The following is a 20,718-nucleotide window of genomic DNA, read 5'->3' on the forward strand; positions in this document are numbered from 1 at the left end:
TCTTAACCACTGTGTGACCTTTGTTTTGTGTGTGAGAATTCGATACAATTGCAAGTTATAAACTAGAATCTTCTTCTTTTGATTTCTACTGTAGCACACCTTGCACATGGCAAACAACTAATAGACTGCACAGATTTACACATTTGTGGCAGTCAATTACACGACTATTCACTGTGCTTGGTTCTTCTAAGGAAAACGATAAATTGGCGAGAACCTCCTATTAAAGTGAAATATAGGCTTGTCTTGTAAAAATTAAGAACTGGATGTAACTCTATCTATAGATTAATAAAACAAAATGTACAGTGATCAAAAAGATGTTTTATACAAGTTATTTCTGTCATTTCAAAACAGCACAGTATGTAAAACCACCTCCAGATCTGTGCCTCCCAGATGATAAAAAATTGGTTTTACGTCCAGTATATGGTTACTATGCAACCCCATTTCACTATGTGTTCAGTACTTGTTGAAGAAAACACTGGAGCACAATGAAAAACGGACCCTTGTTGTTTGACTCATGAATTGCCCCTCACAGGCATCTAAATAAGCTGTACATGTGTATAAAAGAGCGTATCAAGCTCTCATTTTTCTTGCAACCTGATATTTAACTTATTGCCTAAACAAAACTACATTGATTACATTTTTAAAAAATCAGCAGTGCGATCAAAATCAGCCTCTTCATTCCAGTTTCATACTACTGTCAGATTCACATCTCCCTAGACCTCATAAAGTCCGCACCCAGTATAGTATTGCTTTTGAAAAATCTTTTTTACATAAAATAAAAACTGATAGAGCAGTGAGGTACACAACTGAAGATGGCTCGTTTAAAATATTCAGGGCTACCTGGAACTGCCATTTTTATATTCCTTTTCACATTGTGTTGCATGAGACTAACAGTCCTATGTTTTCAAGCAAGTAGTGCTTGATAATTTGTTTAAGTGGGCGGCAAAGTGGGTGCTGAAAAACGAAATCCCTGAAGCTTAAAAAAACATGATGTAATATTGCTTGCACATATCTGCAGAGCTCTTTTAATATTTCCTTGCATGGTTTGCTCTTGGAATCTTGCTAAATTGTAATGTAGAGTGGGTACGAATTTTAAGCAATTTCGGTATATTATTAAAATGTTACCGGTAAATTTGCATTTTGTATGTAAAAATGGGGAGGGAGAGAGGGGGTAACAGCAGTTCAGTTGTTATTAATATTGTAGGGGACTGTGCCAGACTGTCCTATACATTTTAATTTGTCAGTTGGGCATGTAGTATCTCACATCAAGAAAAAAAGCCCATGTGCCAGAGTGATCAATGTATTTACATCAAAGAGAAAAAGCACTGTTATATAGGTATACAATTTTACTGCATGAACTGGATTCCCAGCTAGATGATATGTAACCCTGAATATAAAAATATTACCAATTGAAGCTAACATTTTTTTTTTTTTTTTCTTGTCCATCGCCACCGCCTCTATTTCAACTACTTTTTTTCTTCTCATAAACCATTTTAGATGCAAACTTTATATTTTTAATGTTATGGGGTGAGAACAGTATACAGTATAACCCTTCACTTTGACCGTTAACATAAGAGGGCTGTAATACTATGGTCATTTGACTTGCACAACTGTATTCTTATTTATTGACATTTTCATCCGCCTTAGTGTTGGCTACTAGTTTTTACAACATTAACAGTTTTATTTTATTTAGCACACGTTCTTAACCAAATACAGTAATCCGTCGTGTATCCGCCCGTCACATAGCCGCCTTAACTGTTTATCCGCCATGGTCAACCTCTTAAGCCACTTTAGTTTATTATTGAACAGAGAAGATTAGTTCAGATATTGTAGATCCTAACAAAGTTTTCGTGCGCTGCATTGTATCTGCTCCCTGCGCAGCCATTTTTGGTAGTGTCACATGAGATATTAAGTGTGTTGATATGTAAATAAATACTGTTCGCCTGTGGGGCGTATCAACTTCAAACTCTGTCTCGATCTCCTGCATGTCACTCAGCAGCGAATGCACGCACCCACACAGCAGACGGCTACTCTGTCACAAGCATTAATATCCTGTATCTTTCAAAGGGATTTAGGGGAGCTCCCTACTAAAAGCTGAATCTCAAAACAATAATTGTGTGAAATATAGTAATTGTTACAGCTGTGTGTAAAACAGGATCATCTGACTTTTTACATGTCCGCCGGATATGCGACGGATTACTGTAGTGCAGTTTCAAGTCAGCAATGAGTATAAAAAAATTACCAAATTGAAGCATACATACATACATACATACATACATACATACATACATACATACATACATACATTGTCATGGTTTTCTAAATACTGACCTAATGTGGATGTTGTATTACATTGCAGGTATTCAACCTTTACACTGCCACATTGTTTTTTACCTCATCAATAATACAGATCACACAGTTTCACAGATCCATTTTACTTCATGTATACAAACTATTTGATTGCAGTTGCAAGTTCCCTTGCATCAGTGGTTCTCAATCTGTGTTCCGCTGGCTCCTTTCAAGTGGTCCGTGGAAAGGTTACATAATTGAAACCTTAAAAACTCAGCTACAGATGCAGGAAGACATTGCAAACATGGAGAAAAAAGTCATCTCTCTGTAGTATGTAGTTTTACAAGGTCTAAAATGTATTCGTTATTAGGGAGTTTTTGTAAATTGCACTCACGTGCAGCTTGTACAGTAACACACAATGTTATGGGTGTGCGTTGTGTTACATTAACATACGGCTGTAGTTTGGTTGGATGCACGAAGCAAAGCAGTATATTTGTTGTAAACATTAAACTGGGGGTTTAAAATGAATGAAGCCTCTCTGCTGGTCTCAATCGCTCCATAAACAGAGCGGACATAACCCGCAATGTTAGCCTTGTTAGTGACCAAGCCCATCACATTGAAACAAAGAAAGGCAAGTCTACGGTTATTCTTAGTATTGCAGTGATTTTTTTTTTTGATTTTTTTTTTTTGTGTGCTTATTTTTCAGTCACCAATACTACTATTGTGTGGTCTGCCGAGATTAAAAAAAAAAAAAAAAAAAGAACTGGATGTAAAAACACATTTCTAAAAAAGCAAGATTAATGTTCAGTTTTTTTTTCCCCCATGTATATTTTGTCTTCTGCTCCTTAGCAAACAGCTTATATAAGAAGACAAATATTATGTTTTCTGATGAACAGAATGCAGTACTGTAATCAAAGGTGGCCAAACCTGGTGCTTTAAATGATGAATTTAATCCAACTTCACCATTTAGCATTTTATTTAACTTTTATTTTATTTTATGTTTTAAAATGTTGCCAAGGGGATTCATTAGATACAATGTATCTATGGTCAGAGGTGCTTTACTATAGCTCTGGTAATAGCTTGAAGGATGGTGTTGTAATGCCTTTTGGACTATTCCCTTGGTTTGTAAATATTCATACATTTATGATTAATATTGTCCATTGAAATAAGCCTCGCCATATGCCTGTGGTGTGTTGTGTAGTTTCTGTATCTCGTTTGTTTCCTCTCATGAGTCAGCTGGGATTGAAAAGGTTGTAAGGAGCACTCGACGTACTTCTCAGAAGTACGATGAACGTTGGTTTATTTATTCCTGTGTGTTGCCTTGATGGCTTTCTGATAAGACAGATGAAAAGGACTGCACATCCGTGTGTTTTGTGCAAGGAATAGCAACTGTACCAAGCAACCCTGATGGTATTGCTTGCATTAGTTGTACCATAGCAGATTTATTTACTGGCAGATTATTATTGCTGATATGTACAGGGGGTAGTTGTTTTTGGGTCCATAGGGTTACAATTCTGTTAACAACTTGTATGTAAGAACATTACCGTGTGAATGTATACACAAATAGATGAGTCATTTAGAAACTTATCAGCATATTTTCTCTGTACTAATGTTGTTTCCTTTGCCTTATTTAAATCATGGAAGATTAGGCCTATTTGTTTCTTTGTAGCCCAAAGTTTTTAATTGAAGAAAAAAGGGTAATAGCCAAGGTCCTGACTGAAATATTTTTCACAGTCTCCAGTTTAATTAAGTTTCTATTAGAATATTAATATTAAAAGATCTCTCTCATTTATTTGATTCAGAATTACTCATTCAGGACTTCCTCGTTATTTACATTCTTTGCAAAGCACCATTGGATGTCTTAATGAATCTTGGTATAACTGCCAAATTTATGCAAAGAGCTGAAGATTTCTAGTCATATCTGTAAAATTTAAATTAGTGAATATTGTACAGTATATCTGAATTTTCTTAACTCAGTCTTGCAGTGTGTTGCAAGTAGATATGGTGTCAATAGAGATAGTGAACAATTGGTACCAAGCATTGTATATTATACACCATCACATACTTTGTTACCAATCAGATTGCTGCGTTGTAGCAGATTGTCACCATACGCTATGGTTTTTGATTTCTGAAGTTTGTGAAAAGGAACTGCAGTAGTCCAAAAAATGGCTGTATTTATTCAAACATCACCAGAATGGAATTTTGAAGAACAATCGTAAAGCTGTTGAGTTGTATATCAACTTCTAAAACTGAACATAAATGATGTTAACAAAGAGAAATACATCACCAATTAGTTTACCAAGCCTTGGTTATTACCCCCTTAACCTTGAGGTCTATCTGAAGATTGCTGCTATGTTGTGTGTTTTAACCCTTAGCAGTCCATTTATTAAGTGGTGTCAGACACGTCCGGTCCAATTTATTTTCGCACGCGCAGTTAATTTTAGACGCGCTGTTTAAAAGTATTTTTTTTCCACAGTCAAACGGGTTTAAAAGGCCCTGCATATCAACAAAGCAATCACTAGGCATCTCCAGCCCCGCCCCACCCTTTCGTTCGCTGTTTTTTTCACATACCTCTTGATAGTCGTACATACCGATCGATCATCTCCTGATCACTCGTTTTATCACCAAACGCCTCAATAATGCAATCCAAGTCATTATTTTATTACTATAACATCTCAAAAAAGCTCTGCAAATGTCTGGAATATTCTCTGAGCGCTGATGCATCAGCAGTCAGCTTGTTTCCTTATGGCTGCCGTTATCTGATGCCAGGGTCAAGTATGACTATTCATGAGATACGCCCTTTTTTTTCGGCTTGTCGGCTCCTGTCGCTCCCACTCAGCCATTGAATGGTTTTCTCTGCTTTTTCCGGAGAAAAAATGACTAGAAACCCATTTTTTGTGTCTTTTTGATGATGTCGGACAGGGTCCGACATTGGACCAGATAGGAATAATTGCAATGTCGGATCAGGTCTGACATAGGACCGCTTAAAAGCAGTTTTTCTACACAACATGATGTATCAAAATCCTGAAGACCCCTCAACACCAAACATGTCATGAGGGAAGGAAAAATAACCTGGTCACAAAAAACACTCCAACAGGTTCTCTGGGTTAAATTCTGGGAACCAAGGCAGTTGTTGTCAGGGGTCTTTTTACGTCAGTTGAATGTAAGAATAGAAATTTATTGTTGCTTTTCTTTCTTTCTTTCTAGCATTGTACTCCATTATTCTGTTCTGCGTTTTCCTGTGGATCCCCTTTGTTTACTTCTATTATGAAGAAAAGGACGACGATAACATCAACAGGTGCTCGGTAAGTACACGGGGAGGGGGGTGGTATTTGTAAATGCTTCTGACATGGCACCTGTGTGAAGGTGTCTTTGTCTTTGTTGTCAAGTGCACACACACTGACCTACAGCGGTGAAAATTCAGATTCTCTAACCTGTAGAATATGTTGGCAGCTAAATCTGTTAGTAATAATGAGAGGTGTAGTATCCTGCCATGGAAATATGTTCAGTTGTGTATACAAGGTGGAACAACCTTTATACAAGAGCAGAATAATCTGCTTTGATAAATGACTAATACAGTCCAGCACAGTATGCCTCTTGATAGCTACGGACTATGAACTATTTGCATAATATACTGAACTGGCTTTGCTGTATTCCTGGTTTAAACTTCTGGTGAAATTGTGATTTTAAAACATACAGAAAATGGCATAAGAATGTTAGTATAAATATACATTGTCTATTTTTTCTGTATATTTTGCAACTATAATAGCAACTATAAATGTGGTTTGTGTAACTTGTTTAACTATTTTAAACATGTATAGCAAGATAAAGCTGAATAACCTTTAGGCTTCAGTGTTGTTTGTGATTGATTGTTTGAATTTATGGAGGATTGTGATATGTAACACACTAATTAGTACACCCCCTTCACTTGATTAAATACAACTTGATATTTTTTCTTCACAGCAAGTGAAAAATGCCCTGAAGTATACCCTTGGCTTTATGATAGTTTGCACTGCTCTTCTCCTAATCGGGTAAGTGTTTTTGCAAGGACTATGCACACATTTACTGTAATATGTAGTAACACATACTTTCCATTATGAAGGACACATTGCTAAAGAGGTAAGCTTCTCTGCCCAACAGTTAAGAGAGAAGTTCCTAATTAACCACTGATTTCCCCCCACCCACCCCCACCCCCCAGCACTGTTGACCAGTAGCCTAGTCTGTAACATAGATTTTATTTTCATTTTCAGTTTTGTATAGCAAATTCATATGGGATTTTAGTGCAACAACTCTTTGTCGTTGTAGTATAGAGATTCCATTTTGATGCAACTGATGTTCAGTTTGTAGTTTTTATAGCATTGATACAGTGTTCAACTAGAACCTTCAAACCTTAGTACACTGCCCTATTAATGTGACCATGTACAGTAAATAAATGATATCTTAAATATTCAAGTGGTGTCGAGGTACATTTTGGACAGATTTCATTTTGTTTTGCAAGGTCAAAGTGTTTTCCATTTATTAAATGATGACACTTATTATTTTTATTTATTTTTTAAATTTCTGTGCAACAGTAATGTCAAGGTTGATTTGTGTTTATTTTTAGCTGTCTCTTCAGGTTCATGATAAAGATTAGATGATGCATCTCATTATGACACGGCTTCAAATCAGCATCAGTCAATGTGGACTCTCGTGGCGCTTCACTGATTCTCTTTAATTTTAATAAAAGCCTATTTTAGACATGCGAGGTGAAACCTCTGGCCACACCCCCACCATAATCCTTCATTGCTCACTCACCATCATGGGTTTGAGTTGCGTTTTGTGTTAAAAATAAACTACATGTAAGCTGCAGGCATTTTGTAACTGCTTAGAGCAAGCATATTTTTTTTGCTGTGTCACAGGTCTCGGTTTAATTAAATGCGACAAAGACAACTTGATAAAATCCATAGTGGTGCATGTCTAGGTCCATAGAGTAATATGATTTGACATTTTGCTATAGTGTTCTATATAACCTCTTATTTACAGTATGTGTGTTCACCAGGGCTGTATGGTAGGTGCATAATGATTTTACAGGGCAGTGGACTGCGACAAAAATGGTTGCTAATGCTCCTAAAAAAATGTTAGCAACGTGGTTTTTTTTTGGGGGGGTGGGGGGGTAGGTACCTTCAGCGCCCCTAACACAAGAAATGCTGCCTCTCCCCATAAAAACATATGTTAATATTTATAAATGCCCTAGGAGCTGCCATAGCACATATATCAAACTGAAGTGTGAGAAGTAGGGTAACGATCTGATCGAATACAAATGGCTAGAAGTCCAGAGGGGCTGTATTACCGTCGGGAGTTTGATGATGATTTAATTACACAGCCGCTTCCCTAGTTTGAAATGATAAGCTGATTTCTCTTTAGCCAAAAAAGTAGGCACGACAATTGAAGATGTCACCATAATGAAAAACAGTAAAGAATAGTTTGGATACTTGCAACGTATCTCAAATATAAACGTGCTGAGTTGATTGCTGTCATTGGTTAATCTTTGCAGCCGTTCAGCACAATGAGCCAACAAACGAGTGCAATATTAATTTACTGTTTTAGTATCATAACAAGCTGCTGTTGTATTTTAAGCAGTTGAATATGGTAGTAACCAACTTGCTCCCAACAGTTTGATTTGGCGACCATTGTTTTGGCCCAGGAACCATACATACAGTATCTCTTCTGTAGCATGGTTTGAGTTAGGATTTTCAATTTCATCTCCTGTTGTATGACTTGGTTTGAATTTAAAGTTAAGGACTTGTGCTTACATTGTATCCCCTATTTCTACCTAGAAACAGTGTTGAATATATTACTGTACTGCCCTTGTTATTTATTGACCTTACCTGGGTTCTACGCTTGGAGAATCATAAATCAGTTGGAGATGCATTACTTTTATTAAAGAGAAGGGTATTATTATGAATGTGTAACTCTGTTATACCTGTGCATTATGCTGTTATTTTAACAGATCATTTTACAACTGCAGTTACTTTCTAATTGATGATTTTTGGGAAATACATTTTGTGCTTTTTTTTTTTTTTTTTTTTTCTTGTATCCACAGTAACTTAGTATTTAACATCCTATTTTCATAGGTGCCCTTGATTTTTATTTAGTGTGTCCCTATCACACTGTAGCAAATGTAGGTGCTGTAATAACCATTTTAGCTGAATAAAGTGCTGTCCTTTGCTATGTGTCAGTACAGACTTAATTAAAGTAATTTATGAAGAACTGTCAATTACTGTATATACTTTTTTTGTTGCCAGAGTTCTAGTACAAAATAATTAGGATTTTGTTCTGTCCTTGGACTCTTGTATCTTCCTTGGGTTAAGTCTGAATTTTGCAAACATACTTTTTGCATGTATTATGAAAATCATTGCTACCCAAAGCCTCAAATGTACAATAAATCACTTATATTATGGGAAGGATAGGCCCTGAATAGAAGTTAATTTAACCATACAATTTTGTCAGATCATTTATTATTTAGGTGAAAGGATAGTCACAGCCTTAGTGCTCCATTTCGCATCCCTGGATGGAGCACAGCAGGTGCTGAGCGATGATGCAGTAGCCCTTTGACTTGTAATATGGTGAAACTCAGTCGGGGAAGACGGATGTTTATATACAAAATATGGTATACATTCAAGGCCAGTTTGAATTTTCAGAACAGCAGAGTACACTTACTGGGCTTGCTTGTTTATATAACAACACATCATGGTAGCAAACCAAAAGGAGGGAGCCTTACCACGGGCCAGAAGAAGCCTTGCTGAGGGCTTTATTTGTATGTACTGTGTATGCATTATATAGCAGCAGGTACTTGTATACATAAATGAAAAGTCTCCCGGCCTTCATATTTGACCTTGCATAGAAGTTAAAATCCAATCTATTTGCATTGCAGCCTTAAGAGTTTATAATTGTATTTATGCACAACACATGTCCACAGCCTTAAATCAGTAACAAATTTCCAACACAATATATCCAATGTTTGAACAGAGCATACATTCTGGAATTAGAATGTATCTCGTCTATTTTATTTTTATTTTTATTTTTTTTTACTAGAATTTACTGGTAAAAATGGCATTTATATTTGTACCTAATTTTTTTAATCGGACTTCCCATCTGCAATTTACAATTTGTGTTTTAGGCCTTATCATTCCTTTATTAAATTCTTTGTTAGGATGAAAAATAGTGGTGTCAGGTGTTATTGATTTGGTGTGTTTAAAAGTGGCATCATGAATAAGGCTAAAAATGTTGTATTGATTTTAGGTCAGTTTGACCCTTTTGGGAACTGTTTATATGTTATAGTTTTAAGATGACTGAGTGTGGAAATAAACTAAATTGAAAAAGCTACCCTTAAATACTGTATTCTACTTGTGTAGAGCAATTACACTAATCTATAAACAATTTCATTTTCTTTGCAGAGCATTTGTGCCCCTGGAAGCACCAACCAACCAAAACTCCACTCAGTGGGAAAAAGTTCAGTATTTGTTTGAGGAACTTGGGAGTAGCCGTAAGTAACATATGTAATAAATAGAATAAGGAAATCCATGTTTTGCCAGCACTGTCTGTTTATATTTTATAAAGCCCCCGTCTGAAAGTTGAACTGTTTTAATATAAATATTAAACCAGTATAGCAAAACACGTACGACTTATCTCCTTTCAGATTTAAATGCAGTATTTTCTGGAGCAAAAAAAGATGTATATGTTCCAAACAAATCTTTTATTTGATAGTTGTAGCTAACAAAATAATTCCTGAATTCTTACCTGTCATTCACTTGTATTTACTACATGTTTCCATTTTGCAGTTTTCAAAGAAACAAACAATTGTATTTGCATTTTTAAAAACCATGATACCGAGTGGTACACTAGGTTCAAGAAATCACAGCTTGCAATCTCTGTCTTGTTCATTCTTGGTTTATTCACCCTGGAGTGAAATTTTACCCACCCTTCAGTGCCTTCTTTCCTGCTATTATCCCACCAACTGCTTCCCCTATTGCCATACTTTGCAGCCAGTGACAAGCTTTGACCCTGTTAAAGAGAGACGAAGTATTCAGGTTTTTTGCACAACCCTACAACCTTATTTTATCCTTATGCCCTACAGGTTATTTTGCCAATAATTGGTTCAGATAACACAGCATCTTCTGGAAACTGAACTCCAGTGCTGTTAAAAGTTTTGATTTGCCCTTCCATGGAGGTGAATGTCATTCAGACCTGGCTGAACACCTAGTGGTGTGTTTAAGTTTCTGATGATGCTGCTGTGCATTTTATTCCAGTCTGTCATACCCAGTGGCCATAGCAATCTGGGCAGGAGGCCAAAATGAATCGCCAGATCCTCAACTGCTCTGACATGTCACCGTTGATCCATGCAAGTCCATCTGCCGCAATCTTCTTGGGCTCGGCTGGACTCTTCACTGTCTTGTCAGTCACTGTGGGAATGGACCGGTCCCTGGTGTGGAAGTGGATATTTTTATTGACTTGTTCTTCCCAGATGGACATGCTTCTCGATGCCTTTAACTGAAGCCACACCCTCTCATACAAATCCTGAAAAAAAATATATATATATATATAGTGCCTTGCAAAAGTATTCAGACCCCTGACCAATTCTCACATATTACTGAATTACAAATGGTACATTGAAATTTCGTTCTGTTTGATATTTTATTTTAAAACGCTGAAACTCAAAATCAATTATTGTAAGGTGACATTGGTTTTATGTTGGGAAATATTTTTAAGAAAAATAAAAAACTGAAATATCTTGCTTGCATAAGTATTCAACCCCCACACATTAATATTTGGTAGAGCCACCTTTTGCTGCAATAACAGCTTTAAGTCTTTTGGGGTATGTATGTACCAGCTTTGCACACAGTGTCAGAGTGATTTTGGCCCATTTTTCTTGGTAGATTTGCTCCAGGTTGGTTGGACGACGCTTGTGGATTTTCAAATCGTGCCACATTCTCAATGGGATTGAGATCAGGACTTTGACTGGGCCACTGTAGGAAATTAATCTTTTTGTTCTTGAGCCACTCCAATGTTGCTTTGGCCTTGTGCTTGGGATCATTGTCCTGCTGAAAGGTGAATTTCCTCCCAAGCTTCAGTTTTTTTAGCAGACTGAAGCAGGTTCTCTTGCAGTATTTCCCTGTATTTTGCTCCATCCAGTCTTCCTTCAATTTTAACAAGATGCCCAGTCCCTGCTGATGAGAAACATCCCCACAGCATGATGCTGCCACCACCATACTTCACTGTAGGGATGGTGTGTCTTGAGGCATGGGCAGTGTTAGGTTTGCGCCACACATAGCGCTTTGAGTTTTGGCCAAAAAGCTCTATCTTGGTCTCATCTGACCACAAAACCTTTTCCCACATCGCAGCTGGGTCACTCTCATGCTTTCTGGCAAACTCCAGACGTGCTTTCAGATGGTACTTTTTGAGTAACGGCTTCTTTCTTGCCACCCTCCCATACAGGCCAGTGTTATGCAAGGCTCTTGATATGGTTGACTGGTGCACCATTACTCCACTCCCAGCCACTGAACTCTGTAGCTCCTTCAAAGTGATTGTTGGCCTCTGTGGCTTCTCTCACAAGTCTCCTTGTTGTTTGAGCGCTGAGTTTTGAGGGACTGCCTTTTCTTGGCAGTGCCTGGGTGGTGTGATGCAGCTTCCACTTCCTGATTATTGATCAACTGTGCTCACTGGGATATCCAAACACTTGGATATTATTTTGTACCCTTTTCCTAGTCTATGCATTTGTATTACTTTATCTCTAACTTCTGTAGAATGCTCTTTGGTCTTCATTTTCCTTCAGATTCACAGCCGGACCAATGATCCTTCAACAGTGGGGTTTTTATGCAGAAAATGTGACAGCAACTTTAATGGTTCACAGGTGGAGGCCAATGGTAAGGTAATTGTGTCCTCGTTAGGGCAATTTCTTTCATCGGTGTAAACTGGGAGCTTCCACAGCACAGGGGTTGAATACTTATGCAAGCAAGATATTTCAGTTTTTTTTATTTCTTAAAAATATTTCCCAACATAAAACCAATGTCACCTTACAATAATTGATTTTGAGTTTCAGTGTTTTAAAATAAAATATCAAACAGAACAAAATTTCAATGTACCATTTGTAATTCAGTAATATGAGAGAATTGGTCAGGGGTCTGAATACTTTTGCAAGGCACTGTATGTGTGTGTGTGTGTATATATATATATATATTATATAATTTGAATACTCTTATTATGAATAACAACAAAAAGCACCTTAGCAGTTTTTTGGAGGGCAGAGTTCTCAGTGTTGCAGTTTGAAGATAAGTCTCGGTTGCATTTCTCTCTGTGTTGCTTTGCAGATTGCTTGGCTGCCCTGTCATTCTCCATTAGCTCCCTGACCTTGATTGGAATGCTGGCAGTGATCACTTACACAGTAAGTAGGAAAAAGGGCCAGTGGTTGCTGCCACTTCATTAATGTTGATTTCCATGTACTGGTGAAAAGGACTTTATCAGTACAATATGACCTGTATGTTGGAATGAAAGATAATCTTAAGTATTCTAATACATGTTTAACCTGTTCATTGTCTTCCGATGTGCCAGTGGTGAGACACAAAAAAAGACTGCAGCAGAGTGTGTAATAAAATCTCAAGAACGTTACAATAACACTGCCTGTTTCATTTCATTGGTAAATAATCTTGTGCGATTCTGTAACTAATCCAGTTAGATGGAATAAAGGTTTTAAATAGATGCAGTTGTTTACAGTAGTGAAGATTTGGTCTGCAAACAGTATGGAAATACATTTTTAAATGTAGAATTCACACTTATATTTTTATTATAAATCAATTCATTACAATGGCCTATACCTTGCCATGATACCAAGTTAAATACCATGTGTCCAACTATTGCTATTTCTTCTTCCAAAATATTCTGTTGATATACGTCATGGCCATCAACTTTTTGGGGTGTATGTTACTGACAAACGTTGTTGTTGTTGTTGTTGTTGTTGATTTTTAACAATTGACATCCACACATCAGTTCTTACAGAAATCTATGCCTGTTTAGTTTAGTTAGCTTTCATAGACACAAACAAACGTCCATACAAAAAATGCATACAACAGTATGTGCTGTGCAAACCTGCACACATTTTAAAGGAGAACTTTCCACTTTCAAGAATCACCATTAGCTGGGCTCCCAAGTGGCGCATCCAGTAAAGGCATTTCGCGTGGTGTGCAGGATGCACCCTACAGCCTGGAGGTCACCGGTTCGGGTCCAGGCTATTTCACTGCCGGCCATAGATGGGAGTTCCCAGGGGGCGGCAGACAATTGGCCGAGCACCTCCTGGGGTGGGGAGGGCTTAGGTCAGCCAGAGTGTCCTCGGCTCACTGCGCACCAGCGACCCCTGTAGACTGGACGGGCGCCTGTGGGCCTGCCTGCAAGCGGCCCAGAGGTGCGTGGTCCTCCAGCGTTGTAGCTCTGAGGTGGCTGCATGGCAGACCTGCCGAGTGAAAAGAAGTAGACGGCTGACAACACGTTTTGGAGTACATGTGTGTTCGTCTTCGTCGCTCCCGAGTCAGCGTGGGGCTTGCAGTGGTGAGCCAGGCTTAAAATTGTGCATTTCAAATTGGGGAGAAAATGGGTTAAACAAAAACAAACAAAAAAAAGTAATTGGCAATTTCCTGTCTTAAGCAATTAGGATGGCAGTAAATGCTGCACATTCAGAGATTAAAGGTCTGTGTCTATTGTAATCATGGACCATTGTGTAACATAATTTATTATGTTGGAAGAATTTCTTAAATTCTTGGGAAATTAAAACTACAGTTGGGAGTTAATTTGTTAGGTATTTCTCAACTCAATTTTTTAAATTATTTTTATAAATATTGTAGTGTTTTCAGGGTTCAAAGAATGGAGGCTGAAGTAGGTGTAATTATTTAAGGCTCAAACCAATTTTATTTTGCAAAGAAATAAAAGCAAGGGAAGGGAAACCTGGGAGCAAAATGGCAAAACAGGCTGAACAATCCCCCTATTGCCCTGTAACACATCAACTTTTATGAGTAACCACACTTACACTTTCGCGCTCTCTCTCTCTGTCTCTGACTACTGGACTGCAGCCCTGCTTAGACCTTTGTAGCCTCCGGACCCACACTTAACGCGGAACTGCAGCCCCAATTTCACACCCAACATTCACCCACTATCTTGCTCAATCACATATCCCACAACTCTGCCAATCACCTGGCACACCCACCCTTGTCAACAAACAAATACTGATATCTGTTGCTATTATCTCTCAGTGATTTTTAGAAAACACTGGCATTATCCATAATGCAAAAAATAAAATAAAATATAGGATATATGATGGTTCTACTGAGTAACACAAGAGTAAGCAATGAGAAGACAAAAACACTTGATCATTCATATGAAAAGAAACCTGTAATAGTTGGTATTTTAAAATGTTTTGCATGCTTGTAATTATTTATTATATGCAAACTTATTTTTTATTCAGATTATTTGAGTGACGTGTGCTTTTTAGAATATTTGTTGTATTTATTTTATTTATATGTGTATTGTTTTAGTTTGGTTGTTGCCAGAAATAAGCAAAATGGGCTTTTTCATTGGTATTATTTTGGCTTTTGAGAGACCTCGTCAGAGGCAGGAAATAGTCATGGATATCGTGTTTGTTGCTAGAAAAGAAAATGAAAGCGACAAGTAGTCTATGGGCTATTCCAAAGCTCGAGACAGACACCACTTCTCCCTTAGAAGTCCAGCTGGGTAAATAGACCCAGAGTGTTTCACTTCTATTTGTTTATTTTACAGTTATAGAAATAAGCACTGCATGTTATTGAAAGACAGTGGCGTAAATATTAAAAATGAAAAATGTGAAAATTTGACTGCCACGGTGGTGGGGCAGTTACTCAATCAGGGCATCTCTGCTGTAGAATCCATTACATAAATATGTGTTCTGCTTCTGGTGAAATGGTTATGGATGAATTTAATTAAAATAAACCTCACAAGCTGTCTAGAGGTAAATATAGCTGTTTTTTTATTAGTGTGTAAAATATTGAAGTGTAAAGTCGCACTGTAACAGTGGTAAGTTTGAAAAGCCAAATAAAGCACACGAAGTACCAAAAACTAAAAAGCCTGTTAAGTTGCACGGATAACCCCACTAATGTATGTACAAGCTAAATATTCCAAAACTCCCTAAATCTATATGGCAATGTTCTTGTTTAGACATCATAGTCTGTAAAGCACATATGTTATATATCATAATTTTACACATACCCGCTACATTCAACTATTTAACAAAGTGGATTACTTTTTTGTCATACAATTGACAGATTTCTTTAATTAAAATAAGTAGTACATTGTTTTATCCCACATTAATTTGTTCATTTTCTCTAGATTGTCTCCTTAGTAGTTTCCCTCACAAGCGGCTTATTTATTGCGTGTTCAGTAGCTTCCCTGCGATTTAGTGTTTGCTCTTTCAGGATGTTTGTCCAGATCACAAAGGTGAACCTTAGCCCCGTCTTCAAAATCACTTTGGTGAAATGTTTGCCAACACCTGGCGGTAGTGTAGACATAAAAACTCGACAAAACATGCTACCAAAATCGCTTCACAGGGCAAAGACTGATTTTATGCTCGTTGGCACCCACATAGTGCCCCATAATCCAGGCACGAATGATCTTTGTCTTGGCGTTTAGTGCCTTGCCCTGTGATCAAAATTGGACCCGTAATGTTAATTTTAAGGCGTTGATTTAAGGCGTGGACGTGGACCCTGTGTGTGTGTGTGTGTGTGTGTGTGTGTGTGTGTGTGTGTGTGTGTGTGTGTGTGTGTGTGTGTGTGTGTGGGTGCCTTTTATTTTACAGCACGACGTTACAATATGTAACACGTTAAAGTAGAAAAATATCCCAGGAGTAAAAAATATGTTGTGTAGGACTTACTTTACCCCAGTGAATTAACTACAAAACAAAGGATGTTAATTAGCAGTTCACGTTAAATGTTTTGTTTATTCTCGAAATTAATAGTACATAAAGTTGAGACTGCATTTTATTTATTTTTTGCTGTATTTTTCATTCCTTGCCATTGCCATTTCTTCACAGTAAACAGTGGCCATAGACACGTTTTCCTAAAGTAAAAACATGAGGTTTACTTGTGCCATTTTATAGCTGAACAAGCAAATGAAAGCTGAAGTTTTACTTTAAACGCGTCAAATAAAACAAACGTGGAAATGGCGTTGTGAAATGAAGGGAAACAGAGTCACCGTTTTGGTTCCCATTTATTACACATAACAGGAAGTCATGACAAAAAATATATAATATATAATATATACAATCTATATAAAAATCACAACACAACATTTCCAACAAGTTGGGCACTGTAGGCGAGGCATTTCAGAATGACGTGCTTGCCCTTTTTCTGTCCCATGAGATTCTGAAAAGCAGCACAACACTTTTTTTCACCTAGTGGCCTTCCATAGAGATCACTATGTGTGCGCGCACATAATCTGGTTTGTTTATTTTTTGCTGTCTAAAACTTTTAAACAGAGGCTCAAGAGCTGCTCTGTTGATCCTGTGTGTGTGTATATAATGTTAATCTCACATACCACACAGAGCTCTTTTTCATTTGCCATTTTTTTTTTTTTTTTCTTTTCACGCAACTTCTGGTGAGGCAATAAATAAGTGCAAGGTATTTTTGTCATTTCTAGCGAATACAAACATCTGATTTTTGTATCCGAATACATGTCAGAAAATATTTGTTCGGATATTTGTCCCAGCACTCATTTTTATTTACCTTTTTTAATATTGGTTTTAACAGATCTCTAATACAGTTTGTATTCTAAAGCGTGTAGCAAACTACATACCGTTCTATTTTGGAGTATGTCCTGAATCTGAACAGCTGTTTAGGATCTGAGTTTATGCTACCTTTTGAGATACAATTCTAGAAGTTCAGCTACAAAAAAAGCAGCAAGCATCTGAAAAAAGAATGATGTAATAATTGTCGTCTTTGTGGTAAAAATAGAGTTTGAAATTATTTAAGTGGTTCACCATTAATCCTATTAACGAGAAAGGCTATAAGTCACACATGCTCTATCACACCCATTGGTTTATGATCTGTACTGAATAAATATGCATGTCAGCATTACTTTAATAATTTGACACTTTTTCTTTAATACTTAAACAAAATGCATACTTAACTTATAAACAGTACAGTTTTACTTTTTGTGTGTGTGTTGTCTGCAAGCTCCAGATCCATTTGAGTTGCAAGCCTATTACCAATAGAAGGTTTTTTAAGTTCTGGTATACAGTAGCACTATACTAGTTCACAAAGCTGAACACTTTTTATTGGATTTCTTTTTAAATTTGTATTCTTCTCCATGTTTTTCTGCTGTTGCCAGTGTTTAAACTATAATTATACATCAAATGAAATGTCTTGGATGGCAGATGCCATCTGCTGCTACTTGTATTTTCTATTTCAAACAAAATGTAGGCTTATCTACATTTTAACAAGGAAGTAAGAATTGCAGATAAGTGGCAAGTTCTGGCATCATTTATTATAATTTAAAAATTTTCCTAAATGTGTTTTGTTTTATACAGTCATGCTCTGTTAAGTCTGGTTTATACTTCCCTCGCAGACAAAAGCCGTACGTCTGGGTGCACCAGAAGGATTGAAGCACCCCCGAGTTTGCAGACTTTTTGACGCAGCAAACCTAAACTGAATTAAGTGAATTGTGTAAATTGACTCGTATATATGTGCTAAAATGAATACTGTTGGTGAATTACTATGAGAAGCAAGTAAAACTGATCAGCTGTTTTCCACAATGCCTCCGATCAGACGTACTGAACAGCTGAGCAACATTACCGATTTGATTGGGAGAGTAATTGCATGTTATGGGTGGCTTTAATATTAATTAACAGAAAATAAATAGCGACGTTAACGTATAGGTGACTCAAAAAAAAAAAAAAAAAAAGTGTATATATATATATATATATATATATATATATATATATATATATATATATATATATATATATATTCTCCTGATGAAGAACAGGTAGGACAACAGAAATACAAACAACAGTAGGTTTTATTTTTAATTTCTTTCCTACGGGGGAAAAAGAAATTGGGATCAACAAAAACCTGTACTAGAGTTTAAGGGTTAAAGCCAACTTAAAGTTAATCAAATAATAATAATAAAGTACCACCTTGCCACATATCCTCTCTCCCAGCTGAAACCTACTGGTTCGAGCAATACCCTTATTACCCCAGCAATGTACTCTTGAAAGGCATTGGCATTTAGTTTACCACTCCTATGTTCGATTGTGTATTTATAGGGCTGTAATGTTAAGAACCATCTACTCTTGCATTGCTTTCTTTATTTTCCTTCATCCACTTCAGTGGAGAGTGATCAGTAACCAGGAGAAATTCTCGTCCTAACAAGTAGTATTTTAAGGACTCTTTAGCCCACTTAACTGCCAAGCACCCTTTCACTACCACTGCGTACTTTGTCTCCCTAGGCAACAGCTTCCTACTGAAGTACATCACTGGATGTTCAACATCGTCTTTTATCTGTGACCGCTGTGTCCTATGTCGGATGCATCTGTCTGCACAATAAATGTATTATTAAAATCAGGTACTGTCAGCACAGGTTCACTACACAATACCTTAATTATCTCACGGAACGCTGCTTCAGTCTCTGTGGTCCACTGCACTTTTGATTGGGGCCTTTTTGTCAGGTCTGACAACGGAGCTGCTACTGCCGAAAACTCGGGTACAAGTCTTCGGTAATATCCCACTCAAGAGAACACCTGTATCAATTCTTTGGCGATGGTTTTTGAAGCCATGTTCCGTAAAGGAATTGCTTCAGGGTACCTAGTGGCAAAATCTAGAATTACAAGCACATATTCATGACCACTAGCCGATTTATTTAATGGACCAATTAAATCCATTGCGATTCTATCAAAGGGTACTTCAATAATAGGCATGGGCTGTACGGGAAGCTCTGAAATGAGGTTTTGGGCTAGCTCTGGCACTCGGGACAGGATTTACAGAATTTATCTACTTTGTTAATTCCGATCCAATAAAAGTTTTGTAAAGCTTTCTCATTTCCCAAATGTGCACCAAACAAATGGTTATGTGCTAACTTCAGCACCATTAAACAGTATGCCTGGGGTACTAGTAACTGTTCCACTTGATTTACCATTAATTAAGGTGACTCGATGTAACACGTCATTTTTAACGATAAAATGCTCTTGTGGATTCACTGTTACATTCTTCACTGGCACATCATTAATGGAGACCACTTTTTCACGGCTGTTTATTAATGTGGGATCCTGAGCTTGGTCTCGCCCAAGATTTCTGGTTGAAGGTGAAAAAGTATCATACCAGGAGTCTGAACCATTCTCATGCATTTCAACAACCATTTCCCCAGTTTCTTCTATTATTTAATTGGGAGTGCACTAGGTACTTACACCCTTGCCAGCTGTTTTCTCCTTTTCCCCCAACAAAGCAGTTACCACTGGAACACCCTTTTTTCTCTCTAAACATCGTTGTTGACGTGACTTATACGTTTTATTGGGTCGTGGCATCGGTAAATGGAAACAATGAAACAAAACTCAGTAGTAGTATTGCCTACTGTTTCTATTTTATCTGGAGTAGCCAATTTCCCTTTCACTTGCACCAGATCTTTAAAACCTGAAAAATCTCTCCCAAGGATTACTCAATGGGGTAACTGGTGAACCACCCCCACTCTTATCTTTATATATAAAGAATAACAATAATACAAATAAAAAGACATTGTATTCATTATTATCGTTATTATACACGTGTTTGCTGCGCATGGTATTTAAGCACCAATATTTATTTTAGCACAGGTTAATTTTATGCTTTAATTTCATTCAGTTTATGGGCAAGTTTAAAATCCTGTTCTGTTCATGTTTATGAACCTCTTCTATTAAGAGTTCCTCAAAAACTTACTCTATCGTGCTTCACTGGCTTGTGACCATGCGTCAAATGTTGGATTTTTTCAACATAATCCGATCCTGTGTGTTTTGCTGTCGCAGACACACAAGAAAAGGCCGTACGACTTTTTAAAAAAAGATGCAGCTCGTGGCAGTGCAGATGATCATTCTGACTGTCTGAGACCACTGACCTAAGACCAAAAATTTGGTAGCAGTCGGAAGTATAAACCAACCCTTAAGTAAAAAACATAATGAAAACTGAAAAAAATGGGACCTGCTGTATCAAGACCAACCAAAAAAACTTGGTCAGTCTTGATACCTGTTTTTTCAGCATGCGTTTTATTTTTAGAAGCCCATCTTTTGTGTGTGTATTTAACTGTAAAATAAATGGCTCAAGGTGTAAGGAAGAACATACTGGTGACAGAAGCTGCTATTATGAATAATTATTTCTGTTTGTTTTTATTTATTTTTATTTATTTGCTTAGTGT

At 37.1% G+C, this 20,718-nt stretch overlaps 1 protein-coding gene across 1 annotated transcript in view; it reads left to right on the forward strand.

Annotated features, from left to right (window-relative positions):
- Positions 1 to 20,718, forward strand: part of lmbrd1 (LMBR1 domain containing 1) — a 91,149-nt gene that overhangs the window by 22,019 nt on the left and 48,412 nt on the right. The window contains exons 4-7 of the mRNA XM_034019177.3: positions 5,497 to 5,594; positions 6,253 to 6,320; positions 9,726 to 9,814; positions 12,636 to 12,709. Coding sequence (XP_033875068.3) covers positions 5,497 to 5,594; positions 6,253 to 6,320; positions 9,726 to 9,814; positions 12,636 to 12,709 — 329 coding nt within the window. The remainder of the gene's footprint in view (positions 1 to 5,496; positions 5,595 to 6,252; positions 6,321 to 9,725; positions 9,815 to 12,635; positions 12,710 to 20,718) is intronic.

The sequence above is a fragment of the Acipenser ruthenus genome, chromosome 6 (assembly GCF_902713425.1).
Source record: "Acipenser ruthenus chromosome 6, fAciRut3.2 maternal haplotype, whole genome shotgun sequence".
NCBI classification, from domain to species: Eukaryota; Metazoa; Chordata; class Actinopteri; order Acipenseriformes; family Acipenseridae; genus Acipenser; species Acipenser ruthenus.